The sequence below is a fragment of the Neodiprion virginianus genome, chromosome 4 (assembly GCF_021901495.1).
Source record: "Neodiprion virginianus isolate iyNeoVirg1 chromosome 4, iyNeoVirg1.1, whole genome shotgun sequence".
Lineage (NCBI taxonomy): Eukaryota > Metazoa > Arthropoda > Insecta > Hymenoptera > Diprionidae > Neodiprion > Neodiprion virginianus.
The window spans coordinates 20226105-20245083 of NC_060880.1; the positions used below are offsets into that span (position 1 = coordinate 20226105).

The 18979-nt window shown below is 36.0% G+C and overlaps 2 protein-coding genes across 11 annotated transcripts; both read right to left on the minus strand.

Annotated features, from left to right (window-relative positions):
• Positions 1–2975: 2975 nt before the first annotated feature.
• On the minus strand, positions 2976–8758 carry LOC124302408 (wolframin). Of its 2 annotated transcripts, none has more exons than XM_046758576.1 (6): positions 8221–8758; positions 7306–7410; positions 6905–7121; positions 6600–6829; positions 5294–6501; positions 2976–5210 (listed from the first exon to the last, which is right to left on the minus strand). In XM_046758576.1, the coding sequence occupies exons 1-6, from the start codon at positions 8276–8278 to the stop codon at positions 4419–4421; spliced, it is 2610 nt and encodes an 869-aa protein (XP_046614532.1). In that variant the 5' UTR covers positions 8279–8758; the 3' UTR covers positions 2976–4418. The 2 variants fall into 2 exon arrangements, with proteins under 2 accessions (XP_046614532.1, XP_046614531.1); XM_046758575.1 differs by having other exon boundaries at positions 6594–6829.
• A 560-nt stretch (positions 8759–9318) lies between these two features.
• Positions 9319–18938, minus strand: LOC124302411 (epsilon-sarcoglycan). 9 transcript variants are annotated; one of them, XM_046758594.1, is made up of 11 exons: positions 18819–18938; positions 17015–17167; positions 16546–16685; positions 16242–16417; positions 16028–16129; positions 15419–15593; positions 14995–15239; positions 11716–11787; positions 10793–10939; positions 9540–9608; positions 9319–9400 (listed from the first exon to the last, which is right to left on the minus strand). In XM_046758594.1, exons 2-11 carry the CDS (start codon positions 17142–17144, stop codon positions 9376–9378), a joined length of 1281 nt encoding a protein of 426 aa, XP_046614550.1. In that variant the 5' UTR covers positions 17145–17167; positions 18819–18938; the 3' UTR covers positions 9319–9375. The 9 variants fall into 9 exon arrangements, 8 of the variants coding, with proteins under 8 accessions (XP_046614550.1, XP_046614546.1, XP_046614551.1 ...); XM_046758590.1 differs by lacking the exon at positions 18819–18938 and adding an exon at positions 18600–18754; XM_046758595.1 differs by lacking the exon at positions 18819–18938 and adding an exon at positions 18256–18521.
• Positions 18939–18979: the final 41 nt, after the last annotated feature.

Consider the following 18979-nt stretch of genomic DNA (forward strand, 5'->3'; position numbering starts at 1 on the left):
AGCGTAAATTCTGTGAAAATGATTCTTAGTAGTAGACAATTTAATTTTTTACTGTATATACTTTCAATAACGCTTATTGTTTGTCCATAGTCAGATATCATAATATGACACTCGAATTTTAAACCAATTAAACGACACCCGATGGGCAGCTAGACAGAGTGAAACAATTGAAAAGTTGAAAATCTATCATATAATGGATATTGTTTCAGTCTACTTGCGTTTCCAACACGCCATCGCGTCGTTTCGTTTTATTGATTCATTTTGTAAAACGAAATGAGTGCATACAGCTGTAATAGCAATGGCAATATGCAGTCGGACGAATGAGAATGAATAAATTTTCATACACAAAGATATTACTTTAAACATCCGCAATGTTATGTTATTGTGTGAGGGTTGTAAGAATGTGTTGTATATTGAATGTAAGACAAATCACGGTGGTGATATACTACTTTTTGTTATATGTATAGGTACGTTAATCGCGACTATAAATGAAGAAATATGTACATATATGTATCAGGGTTCGTACGCTCAGGAAAAACCGGGAAAACCGGGAAAATTCAGGGAGTTTCTTACAGCGGGGAAAAGTCAGGGAATTTCGAATATAAGACTGGAATTTTAAGTTTCTTGAAGAAATAAACTCGTTCTCATACGTACATTACTTGATATCAAACCTCCTTTCGTTTTTGTCTTACTGAAAATTGCTGGCTGTTGTTTGTAAATTAGTAGTTGGTCAGTAAATTAATTACTAGGTAATATTGAAGGTATTAGTATTAATATACAAAAAAAAATTGTCATTAATCAGCGACATATTTCTTGGAAGGTTACTGAAAAAAATCCTATTTTCAGGCTGGAACACCTGGAAATGTCAGGGAATTTCGGGTTCCAAAAAGCGTACGAACCCTGTGTATATACATATATGAAAGATATATTATATACAAATATGTCAGAGGTATATGAAATAAATTAGTGCATTGTGTGAATCCGAGGGAACAAATTTCTCTGAATATTTATTTAAATAGATAAGGGAGTAATCGTATTGTGTTTATGGAGTCTTCCAGCTCAATATAACCAGTCTGGGACCATTACCTCTGATATTAATACATCCTTTTTTCATAATTATTCCAAATTGTTGCATTGTATTTGTGATAGAGAAAGTAAGATATATACCTGTTAATTTATAATAAATAGATGCTCATAAAAAATTTTGTCACCTACAGCTTAGAAATATAAAATTGTGCCATGAAATTCCTGGATAATAATTATCTTTTTATGGGGTACGCGTTGTCAATGGCTGGTTAAGTTTGACCGGAATACTTAGCATATATACATATACAGTATGTCTTTCTAATGATGGGTATGAACGATTAATCACAGACGGAATTGGAGAAAGCAAAAGTAACTCAATTTTATGAAATTAAGAATATATTAACGAATAGGATTGGGAGAAAGATTTTAAATGAAAACATAAAAAGAAATCTCAAAGAAACATCACACAATCGACTCTCTTGCAATATAAAGACAAAAATAAAATATATTATAATAACGAAACTTTGCATGTAAACTGTGATCGATTAAAAAATGTGAAGAATTTTCATTTTATTCAAATATGCTATAATAAATACCTGATGAATGAATGAGACATTCTAAAATTAAGTAATGTTTTGGTACATACGAATTTGAAGAAATTGATTGGATAGCTCAAATTTGATGAGAATAATTTTTTTCCCTACAAGTTAGTTTGAAAAAGAAAATATAAATATAATAATAATAACAACGATAATAAGGAAAAAATATTACTCATATAGATTTATTATTTCTACTTACATACATACATAACTAATTATATTGATTACACATATATCTAATGAAAATTATTTAATTTATTAGGATATCTCCAGGTTTCCGAAGTGATCTGTTTTGTTTTTTCTCTAATGCGGATTTTCATTAAATTATTGAAACTGTGAAATAACGGACATAACATTACTGAAATTGATCACTTGTTATGCATCGCTGCCAAATATAAATAACAAATACTAGTATTCGGATGAAAAAAAAATTCACTGCCAGATTCTGCGATACGTCACGATTATTTTTTATCCGCCTTTTATGCATACAAGTTTAATTTCTCTCTGCATATGCAGATGGTAGAATTGCAGAATTAACATTATGGAAGAGAGAACTAATTTTTCATGACACACTTGCTCCTTATCTTATATTCAATTCTTTCGAATGAAATTAAACAGTAACAAAAAATACATTGGCACATTTATAACCGTCAGAATTATCTATTAACTTGGTAATATCTCCATGAATAGGTCAAGGAAAAACTATAATGTGTAAACTAAATACATCAAGGCACACAACTATCATTTATCATTTCATTCTACTTGCTGGCTCACATATTGGCATATTGGTCATTATTGTCCTTTCATCCGACGGTGTAAGATACGTTTTGGATTTCACAGCTTCAATAGCGCAAACATCCAGTTTATCCGCACCGTCAACATTTCTATGCAATCCTCTAAACGTTCAACATTGATATAGGTTTGTTTATATATATATATATATATATGTTTGATTTCGTTTTTCTTTCAATTATGAATCGAAAACTTAGCAGACTTGCTTTTTATAAAATCGAAGTACATACCTAATAATTTGAGTCTAAAACTTCATAGATCATTTGGTGTCATATTAACAAGAACGAAATAGTCCATACGAATATTTCTTATTTTAAAAACAGTTCTATACTACGTATAAATGGTATCAAGTAAATAGAAACTGTCATTTGCAGTAATAATGTGCATCGATGCAATTGCCGTTAAATAAAAATTCACAGTAATAATCGCACCATCAGTTCTGCTCTGTTATCAAGATTAAAATTATAACAGTCACATGATGCAGCATATCGAAACATAATAGAAAAATATACTTTGTTTTCTTGTTTTCTGTTTGAACGAGGAGTAATTTTCGGAAAATACATCCAATCTAAAATATACATATATTACAAAGTTTCGTTACCTTATTTTACGTTCTTTTTTTTTCCCGATCTAATAACAATATCCTTGATTTAATCTACATCTAAGCATCTAAGTTTCTCATGGTAACGTACGTTTATATCTATGTTTATACATACATAATATAATGTGTATACATACATTTTTCGCGTTTTTCTATCTGTATAAATATATTTTTTGTATCTTTCTGTGGTACCGATTATTCGGTAAGACGCGACCGCACTAAGCTTCTGTAGAGTTTTTGATAACACGCATTAAAGGTGGTATCGCGATACTTGATAGAATTTTTAAATGGAAAAAGAAAAACAGCGATATGCTACTCATGAATGTATGATTTTATCTCTTATATTTTAGATATTGATTCTACGTATAGTTACATTTATTCATGCCCCCATGAAAACATAGGGATTAACATTTACAATGTTCACCAGTTTGGTGTCCCCTTTCAAATTCGTTGTAACTCAGGCATGTTATAGAACATTGATAACTAGACACGTATGATTTTTTTATTCGTGCAAAAGCGGTTTCAAGAGGTGATTACAACACCCAGTGTGTGCATCCAGCGAGGTGATTTCTCGATGCGCTTGATGTATGTGAATGAAACCAACACTGAAACGCTTATATTGATGAATGAAAGATTGTAGCATTGCTTCCCTTCAAATACATCTTTAAGAGTTGTTTTCATCCCTTTGAATCGGTTTTGCACCGATAGCAAAAATACTAATCTCTTAATTTTGAATTTTCTACAACATACATGAGTTGCAAAGAAATCGCAGGGGGATACCAAACTGAGGTTCCTTGTTAATATGATAAATTTTATCTCCAAGCTATTGTAAATTTGGCAACGATTATATTTACCAGATATTTGTAAATGTAAGGGCGATTTAGCGCAAACATTACTTTTTATGTGTACATACATATGTATATTCATTGCCGAAAAATCTTTAGGTAAATTGTCCTCTCATTGTAATTCGTCATGGTCGTTTGTTTTAGAGTTAACAACAACAATATTTGGTCCGTGCGAGGAATAGGGAAGTGATTCATTTTCATCCCGAAGTTACTGGCCTGAGAAAACGAACAGCATAACACTAACTAACATGAGTATGTAATCACGAATATGGAAAAATGGTTTCTCCATTTTTTAAAACTATTATCATTATTACATTGAAATATTTTTGTCTTTTGTCTTTCATGTTTCGATCCATTCTGGTGTATAAAAGGTCATTTACTTAATTTTGTACTTGGTAGTACGCTAAATTTTACACCTTTTTGACAATTTGAAGCATCATCTTACATCTTTCGTAATTTAATGAGACTGTACGATTTCAATGACTTTGACAAGTTGCACAGAGACTAGAGCAAGGTGTAATTTTGTATGTGTTTGTTTTTTGATCATTACGTATTTTATTTAAAAATGACCAACGGATTTAAGAAGAAATTCAGCACGGATTTAACACCAAGATAAATGTCTTTCATTACAGATGTAAATGTCACTTGATATATGTATCGTCTAAACGGCTTTAGCTTGGTCGTATGACAGACGTGGCAGCCAACTTCTTCCAATTGTAAGTGTGGTCGGTTGCCACCAAGCAAAGATTCACCCTCAAAGTCAGTGTTAGTCAGCTTACCGACAAACCATATTTTATCCCCAGAGTAAATGTTCAGGCTAAAATTAGTGAAGGAATGATCGGCGATCAGAATTAGCTCGCCATTGCTGCCCCAAATACCGCTTTTTATTTTTACTGAGATCTCAAATTCGTATTTATTCCACGCAGACAAGTGACATTTGTTTAGTCTTTTCTGAATGTTTAACAAAGTCCGGCAGTTCTGTTTTCTCAATTCGTCACCCGTGGTACAATTATCTTCGTAAGCTTCTCCATAAGAACAAGTCAATGGTATTCTTATCGCATCTGGTAACTTGTTGAATACTTTTTCCAGATTGTTTTTTATAGATTTGAGTTTTACTTTTGTCACATATCCCTCCCATGACACGGAGACACCTTTCAAATGTGCGCATTTCACTTGTACCTGCGCCAGAGACGACGACTCTTCCCAAGCTGGTTGGTGACAATAATTCTGATACTGTTCCCATGACAATGTCGGCATCGGTTCGTACATGGCTGATTCCAACTCGCGTTTGTTACCCGCGATGACCGACCAACCGAGCCAGAGTCCAGCAGCAATTCCCATTGTGATCTAAAAGTTTGTTGAAGAAACAATGAATTCTGCTTGTGACGTCAAATGAGAAAAAAGGTGAGTAGTGCTCCAGAATTTCGTACCTGTGTAAAAGTCATGATTTTGTTGTATCGCTGACTTCGTGTTTTCTTGACGTACCACGATATTAGAAATGGCAGAATTCCCAGAGCGGTGGTGATACCTGCTCTCAACAGAAGATCACTTTCCGGCAGATATTTGGCTGCCGCAACAATTGGCAGAGCAATGGACGCGATTCCTGCAATAGGAAGAAAGAGAACCATCCCGACTATCGCCAGAGCTCCTCTGATCAAACCGTACCAAGTCGCGCCTTGGGAACTGAGTATGGCGATTTGCCACCAGCTTAGTGTGACGCAGTGAGGAATAAGAGTTTTGTAAGTACCACGCCAGCCGTCCCTGGCTGCCATTTTGGCAAACACGGCAGGAATTAGGAGATAAAACACAGCGCGAAAGTTTAGGCAAAACTCGATGCCATTACCCACAACGTAGGATGCGAACGTCGGTACTCGTATGTCAATGAATCTCCAACCCTGAGCGACGACCATGTCAGTTTCATACGGATATTTGGCCAAGACGTGTACAGCAAAGCTGAATAGCGCCAGGAAGTCCGGAAACCTTGAGCTATCTTTCCACATGAAGTTCAAGAGCGTTGTCAGCGTCAGTATAAACGCTATAATGGTGAATTCCGACTGCGGGGTCCATTGTTGGGCTATGATGGGATAGATCATGAGATTTGTCAGCAGCGCTAGGAAGAAGTGACCATAGGGTTTCAAATTGTTGCGGCAGTACTGATACTCTGCTTCTTCTGGATTCAAGTTGCCTCCCGAATAACTGAGGAACAAACCTGACCAGATTCGGAAATCAGTCAACTCTCGTTTTGTCTGCAACATTTGAAACGTCGCCACGACCATAACGACAAATGATAAATAGTACAGTGTCATGGGTATAAAAAGTATCAAGCTTTCAGTACCAAACAAGGAATAAAGCAGAAGTAACAACAGTGTGTGAATGTTGGAAGTGAAGAATATCTTCTTGAATATTGGAGTTCCTCTGCGGCCGAGTAACTGAACTAGCCATATGTAAAGCCTCTTAAGCGAAGCCAACGGATGCAACAGAGGTCTTTGGAGTAACGGAATCGTGTCCAAAGCTATTTGTGAAGGTTCGACCAGACATATAACACGAGAAACAATTGGAAGCGATCCACGAGCGTAACTCGCAGCGGCTGAGACCAACGCTGCTTCGCTTATCTTCTCTCCTTGATGCTCAGACCAATCTGTGGATGAAAAGAAAATGAGGCTCGTAATTTTAAAACTAGAATTTGATGAAGGTCCTAAAATAGAAATTGAAGAATAGAAATTTTGTTACAGGAACCTGGCATTGAATCCGAGGATTTTTCCCCTTCTTTGACTGGCAAAGGATCATCCAGAAATTCATCCCTTGAAGACGCATCGCCAAAGCTGTCTGCCAGCGATTTTTGTACATTGTTGAATGATGATTCATTGGAACTGGAACAGCTTGCTCTGTTGGTTGGGGGAAAGGCTACATCTCGCATTCTCCTTTGCAGTTGTTCTGTAGTGATAAATTCCTCGCCATTGGATAAACTGTTGAAGAAGAGAGGTAATGTATTATTTTTTTTTTTTTTTGCCAAACTCAAGTCAGCACAATTTCTCCCTTACCTGGTAAACATTTCCCTAGCTGCCCTTCTAGCGAGTTTTTCGTCCTGCGACATATCCAGACAACTTTTAACATCGTAATAATTGTGCTCTGTGATGCCCCTGCCTGTCGCCAAACATTTCCTCAGAATATCCGTAGCTTCCAAGTTTCCTTGTTCTGAAGCTTTGGTGAGCCAATAAACCCCCAATTTTGCATTCTCCTCTTTGTCGACGTCCAATTCTGTGGGGAAAAATATGACATGAAGTATAGTTGTAGTCAAGTTTTTCCATTAATAACAAACGAAAAAACTACTACTGAAATTGTGTTGTTTTGAGCAAGAGGAACCAAGAAAAAAAAACCAAAAAAAAAACCCTAGACTAAAGTTATCTCATGAAACAGAATTGTTTTAAATTTAAAAACTCACCGCAGCGTTCCTCCAAGAGTTGCTTAGCGAGAACAACTTGGGATTCGGGACATCCATCCTCTGCCAACTGAGAGCGTAATCTTCGAAGAGAACCTCGTGGACCATCTGAGAAACACAGAGGAGTAAGTAACTTTCGTGGGAATACCTCTACATACCCTTAACTAGATCAAATTCGACTTAAAAAAACAACCCAGATAAGCACGCTGAAATAAAATAGGCTGCTAAACATCCATTGATATTTTCCGGTTATTATTACTGATTGTAGTCCAATTATAGTTTAACGAAGTTGCGTTCAAAGTTTCTTTGTCTTTTGTTAAATATTGGAACTGTCGAGGCCCATTTAGCATTGTGTCATTGTTACAGTATTGATCAAACATCATTTACAGTTAGATTTATTCGCAGATACTTAAGCCTCCGATATTATAGAATGAGCAGAATAAATGAAATATTGCTGTGGAGCCACAAGGATGTATTGCATCGGTACTTTATGAGTGAAATATCATAGTAACGACAGAGATCAGAATCTCAGGTAGCCGAAAGACTAAATATGCGTATGTGTGAAGTCTGTACATTGATGCTCAAGCTATTGTCGATTTGAATTATTCATACTGATTAACAATACCAATTTTACCAACTTGCTTCTGTCGCAAAGATGTATTTACCTGGTGCTCATAAATTTCGATATTATAGTACAAAATCTGCAGAATTTCTACGTGAAATATCGCATGCGTGTATTTTGGTTTTTAATTTTTTTAATTTCCTTTTATTTCCAAATATATAACAATCGCGATATAAACAGCCTAAATGCAGCTCTGCTTGTTACCGCATACAAACGCACAAAGTCACACAGACGATGCATGTCATCGTTTTTAGTTATAAATACGACGGGACAAGGTATTTCATGCGTTTTATTACCGTGGAGGGTCCACTGCTTTCTTCCAGATCTTCCGGACATCGGCACGACTCCTGCCATCCGTTTCTATCGTTCGAAACGCCGGGAAATCGCTTGATTCAACTGTCAACGCAACGTTGGAATTATGCCGACTTGCTGCTGTGAGAAATAACCGCTTTCCCGACCTGCTGCAGCGGAGGACTGACGTCTCCGACTGAGAACATTCGCGTGAGAAGTGGAGGGAGGAAATATCTCACCGACCGTTCGAATGAGTCGTTGAACAGACCGGTAAGTCAGGGAATTATAAAACTAATCTATATAAAGGTCGCGAAAAAAAGACATCCGCGCGTTCGCTTTTTCATTCACCCAGATGCCTTCTCAGGAAATTTAAAAAATATGCATTTTCTCGCTTTAAATAGTCGCAGCCTCACGTCTTGACAATATTTCGAGACTCGTTCATGTCTAATATTTCCAAAATTGACGGTATTGAAGCACGTTCAGTGCTGATTGACTCAAGTTTGTGTTCAAACTAATTCCATTCTCTATGAACGTGACCTACGTATAATCTTTCAAATCGGATTATTACATGCGATTTATTGGGACAAACCAGTCAATTACACGTATATTATACATGAACAGTGTGCATAATAGTTAGATTATCGCTTCACAATGATGTACGTTACACTTTCTATATAGGGTATTAGATATATTTTATACACAGATATGTATACATGTATATGATCTATACGGTTTTTTTTCACTTGTGTTGAAAATGCTATGTATTTGTATATGGTTACATACTAGCAATAAGACCATCTACAAAAACACTTCTCCATGCAATTATGGAAGTTAAAAAAGGACACTAATCTGACAAAATAACCGTTTTGATCTACTATACAATTTCTACGCAATTGCAGTATGAATCGATACTACGGCATTCTAATAACTCCGGGTGTTAAATGTGATATAAAATGCGGTATATGTAGGTTCTTCGGCCTATTAATCATAGAAGGCGAATTTCGGAGCCAGTTAATTTAATGATTGTGCGGCATTTTCAGACAGTCGGAAATGATGTTTCGTACTAATCCCACCGTCCGTAGAGTATGAAATTGATGTTGTTGTTTTTCTTCTTTCTTCACTCTTCAGCAATACCACATCACTGCCGGCTCCTCGTGTAGTCAGAAATCAGCTCGGTTTCCACCTCTGGATGTATAGCATCCCGATTATGATACAGCGATACGTAGAGGCAAAATAAAAAGTAAACAATTTCATTATTCATGTATCTATCATCAATTACAAGATGGTCAATATATAGGTATGTCTCACAATCAATTATACTAACACGTTGTTCGATCCCATGTATGGCGGCGGATTCGGTCGTACATAAGGATTTGTACGCTCGGTGGTCGTCCTGGAAAAGAGAATAAATTTAAAAACTCAAAGTTTCTGCATATTAACTCAAAATTAGCGATTTGCACCTCCTCCGTATTGTACTCTATTCTCAAAACAAACCATACTTTAGGACCCGTAAAAACGTCAGAATGTAATTTCATGCTCAAGTTTAGAGAAACATATGTTTTAGGGTTACTTTGTTCGCTGAATGAATTCATATTTGTCGTGGAAAACTTGAAATTCCGAATAACGGAAAGCGCGGGCAAAATCCGATCAAATTTTCAGGATTATTTAATCTTATGGCCGCATTTTCCAGCGGTTTTTTTTGAAAGGACGCAACAGGTCGGCTTCTTTGCTCGTTTAGAACCGACAGCGGGGGGCTGTAAAACCGGCTACAATCCAGTCAGAATTCTCTCTGACGTAAACTTGGGTCATAGCTCACGGCTGTATCTGAAGGACAATCTCTCGACATCTGTATAAAAAATGTGGACGCATTTTTGTGCATGTATTGTTACTCCGTTTATTTTGTATCTATTATATTCCACGGCGTTAAAAAATCTATGACAACAAAGATCAGGCGCGCGTTGTATAATAAAGTAAAAAAAAAACGGACTAATAGTAAGCAATGAGTTTCGAATATTTACAAGCCCGATTTTGTTGAATGAGAGAGCAAAATACGTGAATTGTAATTTTCTAAAATAATTTCTGCGAAAACAAATTGGAAAAACGTAAACGAGTAAATTCGATCGTCAATTCTATTTGGGAACCACTGTTGAAAGGAGCTTGGGCACTGGATTCCCACAGTAGAATAACGAATGCTCTTGAGATACCGAAATTCCTAGAAAGGGAACGTAACTAGTTGTTCTTTTCATCTCACAAAACGTCCCCCGCCCACGTGACGATATAATAACGGCGTTTCAACCGTTAGAAAACCTTTTCAGAGTTTCAACTTTCAACTTTGAAGAATCCCGCTGCGTGGACTGCAGTTTTTCTGTTATTATGTATTTTTTTTCATCAAAAATACCTGAATTCGTACATTATGAAAACGGAATTGGACGTAGAACAATTTGTCATGAATAAATATTTTCTTTTTATTCCGATTGTAAGCGAAGCTAATTCGTTCATATCTGGGGGAAAACGGTGTTGACCAACGATGGGGTGGAAAATAATTGTTATTTATTATCATATAGTTATTTTTTATACCTTGAACCACGTGTCAAAGAGTCGCTGGGACTCGATGGCTGTGCTGACAAAGATCTCAGAGTGCCTCTCTGAGACGAGGCATACTGCACCATTTGAACTTCAGAACCATTTCCGAGTCCTTCGACGGGAGTGGGTTCTCTTTTAGGGCTGAAAAAATTATTTAAGTAATGTTGTCCCGCTCCCTTTCAATTGAAGAAAATCGTTGAATAGTTATTGATGCTAATGCGTTTTCAAATTAAAACGTCGTACGTTAAGATTCGACAAGTATGGCGCCGAAAAGAGGGTTTTCAAGCAACTATCATCATTTTACAAGTTAATCATGCGGGTATCCGGCCACAGAACACTGCATGCAAATTGTCGAGTTCACGTTTTGATACGTCTCATTAAGGCGGGTGAGAGATAGGACAAAAACTGCTTACAAAATTAAATACAACTCTCAGGTTTTCACCGGCGACTGCTGATATCGTGTCGAATCCCAACATATTTAAACCTCTTTGTCTTACCTTCGTTCGATTAAAAGGAAAGCAGGAGCAAAATTTATTCTGTATTATTATCGGCGGTAGTAAATCCAGCGCATCTCGGATAATTCCAACCGTGCGTCGTTAAAATCAAACACATTTGTTAATTGTTATCATAACAACATTTAAGATACGTATAATTAGGACCGCTGCACGTGTCATGTGCCTCTCTCACACGGAAATAATGAGAACAGAAATCCTATTTGCGATGCGAACCACCTGTGTGTCAGAATGATAAACAAAAAGAAAACGAACTATTGTATTATTATAAACGAAAGTATATAATAAAAACGAAATATTGGTTAGATAAATTGAATATAGGTATGCAATAATAATTAAATAAGCAATAATTACATGAAGACAGAAATAATACAAACGTAAAACGAAATCGAATCAATCTTTTACCTTGCCATCTGTTTCCGACCGGTGAAAACGTTAAACAACTCGTGAAAATATCTATGCGATTCGGGATCACTTCTATAAGAAAATAATGAACAAATTAATTTCAAATGATACCCTATTAAATAACATTGGTTCTCAAGTAAATGTGTGCAGTTTAAGAAAAATAATTTAGATAACTATTTGTTCTGCGATAGAAAATGAATTGCAAATGTCTACATATTACCCAGAGTTTCGGACATACGAGTATTTTTTTATTTTATTTTTTTGTGTGGTTTGCTGGACTATTTCATACGTTAGAAGCGAGCGCTGAAAACTTGGCAGAACTACTTGGAATCGATAACAATTAATGATATAACACTCAACATAGTGGAACCATATATCGCGAGAATTCTTTTTCCGAATAAGCAATTATAGATTTGATGAAGCAGTGATTTGGTGATAAAATAACGAAGTAATTATTATTTTTATCTTGCAAAAATTGCGCAAATATATGTAAATGAACAGATAAATAATAATAGAACGCGATCGGCAGCAACACGCGTCACGAAGATACTGCATATGCGTCGGTATATGAATAATGTTTAACTATACATATAATAGACGTAATTTTCGCGCTGCGAAATAATCGTGACAACAGTATAAATAATAAAATATTGGTATGGTTAAATAATAATATTATCGAGACGAGTGATGTGTAGAATGCGTGTATTATATACGTAGCACATGTGAAAGAAACCGCAGAAATAATCACAATTGTGTTATAACAGCCGGAAGGCGCCCGTGTGCGCGTAAGCTCAAACCCTCAAAATCAAAAGTGACGACAGCTTTGGCCGTTAATTACGTCAATCGCGTAATAAGCTGGCGTGTAAAGGCTCGTGCACATTTGCGCTCGTTTACTTTTCTGCCGTTTAATTACAATTTATCACAAATTTACGGACTACCTGCGTATACAGATAAATTAAAAATCTCTTCGTCTGAACCGCCAGCGGGTGTTTAACGTCAGCACGTTGCTGATAACCGAACGCCTTGTGATCGACGAAATATCTGATCCATCGTTCTTCGATGGCTCGTCGGAATTTGCCGCTAGTCAAAACTGCAAGTGTGCGTGAGAGCCTTGAGAAGTCTGGTTAATATGAAGAAAATAGCGGCGAAAGATATCGAAGTAATTAGGGACAACTATATACACAGAGGCCAGATAATGGATATACATATAATGCAATTAGGAGTGTAATATTATAATAAGGCTGGGTTTTTAACAAGATTATTATATATGCGGTTACAATAACCGCATAAAACCTTTTTACCGACACTGTGTAGCGCTTTTTTTTTCATAAGCTTAATTTCGTTTTTTCTGTAGTAAACGCCATTCCAGATGATAATATGCTGTTTCAAGGGGTAAGTATTCAACTCGATTGGGCTCTGTCTTATTCCAAAGTATGTATAATGTTTCATCACACTTATTATTATTGTTATTATTAAATTTTTTTATTACTATAACATATTTTGCGAAACTCACAATATTTTAAAAACGACTGTATCGATTTAGTTCAAATTTGGGGACAGTATTCTTAGATAGTTCATACTCGTTGCTATGATCCGATTTATTTTTCCCAATCAAATGATGACAGTTTTAAATTGAAATTCAATTTTTATTCACAGTTTACGAAGCTTTCACTGGAAAATTCGTCGCATTGTGAAAAAAATACCTAATCGAAGCTCGATCTACATACTTTTCAAAAAAAGAAAAAAACCAATCGAATAGATTAATCGGTTGTTTAGATGTAAGTTTCAAAAATTCGCTCACTATTTCAACCGTCTATTTCGTTTTCTCTAAAATTCGTGAAGATTGTAATATAACCATTCAAGATCACACGCTATTTCATATAACATAATAACAAATTATACACAAACAAGGCCCAAGTCATGTGTGTAGATGCGTCGGTTTTATCCTACAGGATATACACCTATACATATTTAATCGTTCAACCGCATATGATAAAGTTGTGCGTCAGAATATTAATCTTGCGTGCGTGAGCTGTTATCACGCGTGCGTCATTATACTATTTTGTAGCAAAAATATTTCAAATGTCTACATCAGAGTTTATAAATATACCTAGTGATGTATTTATATTTATATTTTTATTTTTTTGGACGTATAATTGTGGACGGTTTTAGAATTTCCCGTTTACCGATTTTGCCTATATTCTAAACGCGAATGATACAATATTGTAATTGCGGAGATAGCACGATAAGTATACGAATAAAAGAAAGGAAATGCAAAAGTTACTTCCGTATTCATCAACATGTGTCATACGAACATTAATATATATATATACCGAGTGAAGGAAAAAATACCTTATAAAAAATTAAAACAATTACGGAAAGAAATATGTATATGGGGCATTCCACGCCAATTCGACCGGGGAACCATTTTACCATTTGCAATTTTTTTTATTGGCAAAATAAAGAAGAAAATAAAATCATACGAAAAATCTGAAAAAATTTTCAAATATCCAATGTGACATATAAAAATGTTTCAGTAACCATCCATAGTAAAATGACTTCCGCTTCTAATTTTTGTTAATGTTTTTTTTTTTTTGAAAAAACTTGAAAACAGTAAGACGGGAAAATTGGCCCACTCCGGGTCCAAGCTTGAAAATTTTTATATCTGACATAAGATTTTTCAGAATTTTTGCAATTTTTAATTTTGGTCGGTCAATAAAATCGTTTCTAAATATTTTAGAATATTTAAATTGAGTCGGAAAAACAAAAAAAAAAACTGTGTACCTTTCAAAGTGAGAACAATCATAGAAAAAATCGCGCGCCAAATCTAACAGGTCAAGGATGAAACTCAGGTCGAATTGGCGTGGAATGCCCCATATACATGGTCAACTTTCCTCCTACATGACTGCTTTTTCCGTATACCAAGACCTACGAGTACATATGGACTAGAATTCATTTCCTCAAAGAGCATACACGTGTCTAAGAATAATGAAACAAAGAATACATAATTATACTCTACATGGAGTTCTATTTATACTCATGACATTCTACAGTAATTAATATTTTAAGTGCCGTTGTCTAAGAATTCATCAATCACTTGGTTGAATAGAGGATAAACGAGGAAAGCAAGTTCGATCGGGCAAACCAATCGATTATGATCAGTAAGCTTCAATCACCAAGTTGAAAATCCGACTCCAAATTGGCGAATATAATTCTGCGCTAAAGTCTGGCTCGGATAAATCTGAATGGTGAAATTTAGCGCACAACTTGTACACTCACCCTTTATCATGGTGAAAGCACAGCGTGGCTGAGAGAAAGCCGACCAAAACAAATAGCAGTCCGGCAGGAATAAGAACGGTAGTTGCCATCTCTTTGAAGTAACTTCTGGTCGGCGTGCCAGCTTTCGTAGGCCTTGCCCAACGCCATTCGGTGTGTCCAGATATTTCCGAAGACGGCAATCTTGTCACATCCATGTTAGGGTCTCGTCTCGCGCTCTCTTGATGATGACTGTGATGCTCTTCGATCTGATAATTATTGCAGTATTTCATTTCACCGTGAAATTGCTTGTAACTTAATTAGGTGTAAAATTTGTGCATTGTTTATACAGTTTAAAAAGTTATGTAATATCTGAGTTTGTTAGCTTTGTAGTTGGCGGAAATGGTGAATAAATGATTCAGATAATCGGAAAATTGTTGGAACAAACCAATTTGAAGGAACACCAGTCGAGAATGAATCCTCTCGATCGAAAGTACCTCTCAACACTTGTACGTTTATAGTATCGAGGGCAAGGCAATACTTTTTGCAGAGGTTTCACTTCTTCCTGTAAGGTAAGCATATCTTGAGAGAACGAAGCCGAGCTGCCAAGCCGTACGACCACTCTGAAAAGCGAGAGTAACGACGATAAGCAATCGTTGCAATGAGACGGCTGAGCAATATACAACCCGTTCCATTTGTAACACTAAGCCACAATTGTATTACAGCTTAGAAATAACATTCAAGGAATCATTGTGAACCTTTGACGCTTTTGATTTATTGAAAGAACACGATGCGTCACAGACTCAATGACACTTATTTATTTGAATGAAACTTAATTGTATGTCGGTATGACGATATAGGAAATTTGTCATGCGGTCACTGATATGTCTCATCTTTTGATGTGTGCAAAAATAGCAATCTCTTAGATATAGTGGGAAACGCTCCATAATTATTCATTCTTATAATTGTGGAAACGAATGTGGTTTGTGATGAAAAAAAAAAACCAAAGGCATTCGCCAATTATGAGGATAAACGATGACATAAGATCGTGACTTACCCTTCGCCTTCTTCTGGTTTCAGTGGTAATCGTGCTCCCATTTCTATCGCAGATGCCAAAAATGTTACGTAGAGATCCGAGGCATCTTTCCATAAGTCATTTCTGTTCCATAAAAATATCGGTTTGATGTAATGATTGATATGTCTATTTCTATCGTCTGTTTTAGCTCAATCCACATTATAAATAAAGTTTTTTTCTTAAGAATTCGCATTACTTGAATATATCCAGTAACTGGTCGATCCGAGTTGCGTTGAACAGGTCGTCGACGTTAAGATTATCAATTTTTAGTCTGACCTCATTTTTGGCAGGATTTACTTTTTTCAGGACATTGAAGTTCAAGATCTTATGTCTGGTTTCGTAATTGTTTTTATTCAAAGCGACAACTTCTAGCTGCAACTTAAAATAATAGCAACATTAATGACATCACCCTTGTGTCATTTAAATGTGATTACAAAGCGAAGTTTTGGATATGGTTTAGTTATCACACGTTTAATTACAATTCAAGCATAATAAATCACCGTTAAATTATCTTGCTCAGATGGCGCAACTCCGTATAAGTAACCACTCTCGTCTTTCTTACTGTACGTGTAATGTATCCATGGCGGCAGATCTGGAGCGTTCAATAATGACGGTTTGTACAGGAATTGATCGTGTCGTTCTGAAAGTCAAATTATTCCATCAGTGAAATATCTTTTAAATACAACCATATGATGTATTCAATAATATACACTCAAAATAAAAAAATGTTTCCATTCGTGCTATCTATTGCTGAAATGCGAATTGGTAAGCAGATTCTGTGAAAGAATTAAAAATTAAAATCACATTTTATGTTTGTGTCATTTTCAAAGATTCAAATGAAATTTGAAAATAATTATTTTTGTTCTGATCTTCTTCAAAGTGTGGTTTCACATTTAAAAGAAATAGAATATCACGTTTCTAGTTACTACATTTCTTTCAATCCATAAGTGTTCTGTTTTTCTTATTTACCATCGACTCTCCAATTGAATGTTTCCGGAGTTATAGACAGGATGAAGAGTTTGGAAACTTGGATATCCTCACCATGTGCCAAAGATATCAATGCTGACCCAAATATAATGTAGATATGATTCGAAAACATGATGATTGTTGAAAACTTTCTTCCTGAAATGAAATACTAATAATAACAGCAATAACCCTACGACACAGCAGTGGTGTCATAGGATTTTATCTTATCATATTCATGCATTTTTCAACAATAATATCGTGCAATTTAGTTGCAAATATGTTACGGTGTTTGCATTGCATCGTTTCAAATTTTTTTCATCACACATTTGGCAGAAAATTATTTTGAATTATATGTACATCAGAAAAATCAAAAAAAAAAAAAAATTAACTCTGCAATCTGAGTTTTTTATTTGAAAAGTGTTTTCTTTTTCTGATGAGCTAAAATTATCGTAAATTCGCTAGATTGAAACATACAATTTAATGAATTGAATTTTGAAATACGCGGTAAATTTAATTCGAATATCGAAAGTAATACGTTATACAGATTTGAAAGAAAGAGGATCATCAAAACCATGATCAGCTAAACGTCGTTAAATAATTACCCAGTTCTGTGTACAAATTTACCATACTGCGTCCTTGCGGTTTTCTGGACAGCCGCATGACGTATAATACATAACGTGCGTAGGGTATCCGGATGCGGTTTAAATATATATAATATATTATATATATACGGTTCATGCATGCGTACTTACTACGTTATTCGTGCATGCGAGACAGATGCGAGAATGTATGTATGTATGCATGTATAACATACATGAATGTGCTACATGCGAAGGAAGATTTTCGACGTTAGCAATCACTTTGTAAATCTGAAGCTAAAGCGCTGACTTTTTTTTCTCCATTTTCGCGGGGTAGATCTAATTGTAAGCGTGCAGGCAATATTTCACGTGTGTACTCACGCCTCAGCGTTTATCGTGCTAACTCATTTAAGAATACGATGCAAACCGTTTCATTGCACGACTAGACATACACGCAATATGTACATATATAAATAAATGCATGCGAGAATGAATAACGGGTAGCAGTCGGTCTTCGGTCTAGTCTGATGCAGAATAAACGTTGTGAACCTCTATTTCAGCAGAGAAAATCGATCCCTGACCGAGCACAGCGACTACTAACTACGAGCCTATTTATACGTAATATTAGCGTCCCTCGTCATGCCCTCGTCAATGTTCAAAACACACACGCGAGCCTCCAAAAATGCGATAAAATGACAGCCCAGCAGACGACAAATTCTCAAACGCGCGTGTGCGATGATTCGGATAATAGCTGTGGGAAGTATGGTGAGAAGATTTCCGAGCGCTATGCGAAGTTCGCGTGTCGGTTTCTGGTATACCTCGTTTGACGTAACTCTCGGTTGTATTGGCTCTACGGGGCTGAGGGGAAAAAATTGACAATCATTTTATCGCATTTCAATTTTCTTATTCGCGTATAATTTCAATTGTTTCCGCCGTTTGATCATGGGTGCTTCCTAAATTACCGACTGAAATTGTACCCTCATTACAGTTTTTTCAAATTATTCGCTAACCCGCAGTGAAATCGTTTCTTTTCTTCACCATGGACTTGTTTACGAATAGGGCAAAATTGCGAAAAACGCAAATGGTTCCGAGAAACGTGGTAAAATTCGATACTTCATTAAACAATAAATAGAACTTGAATGAGGCGCGAAAAAGCAGAAAGAACGGCGCTGCGGTAGTCGAAGTTGATCGTTGACTTCACACATCTCCTTAACTTTTACTATGCGTACGTTACAATACATGCAGTCTCGATGAGCTTGCGGCTGCGGCTGTTGGTTTCTCACGGAATATAACAACGTCGAACAGGATATACGTCGACGTAGTTGCCGCGTGTTTTGCGCATTCGGATCACCACTTCCTATACAACCTATTGACGTCTTTGGTGGGCGTG

Coding starts and splice junctions, on each gene's coding strand:
- LOC124302408 (XM_046758575.1), bottom strand. CDS start 8,278: ATGGCAGGAGTCGTGCCGATGTCCGGAAGATCTGGAAGAAAGCAGTGG. Junction 7,411..8,220: donor AAAGCAGTGGACCCTCCACG/GTAATAAAACGC, acceptor TGTGTTTCTCAG/ATGGTCCACGAGGTTCTCTT. Junction 7,122..7,305: donor ACTCTTGGAGGAACGCTGCG/GTGAGTTTTTAA, acceptor TTTTCCCCACAG/AATTGGACGTCGACAAAGAG.
- LOC124302411 (XM_046758588.1), bottom strand. CDS start 17,749: ATGAACCGTATATATATAATATATTATATATATTTAAACCGCATCCGG. Junction 15,240..15,418: donor ACTGGTGTTCCTTCAAATTG/GTTTGTTCCAAC, acceptor AATAATTATCAG/ATCGAAGAGCATCACAGTCA. Junction 9,401..9,539: donor TACATGGGATCGAACAACGT/GTTAGTATAATT, acceptor CTATACATCCAG/AGGTGGAAACCGAGCTGATT.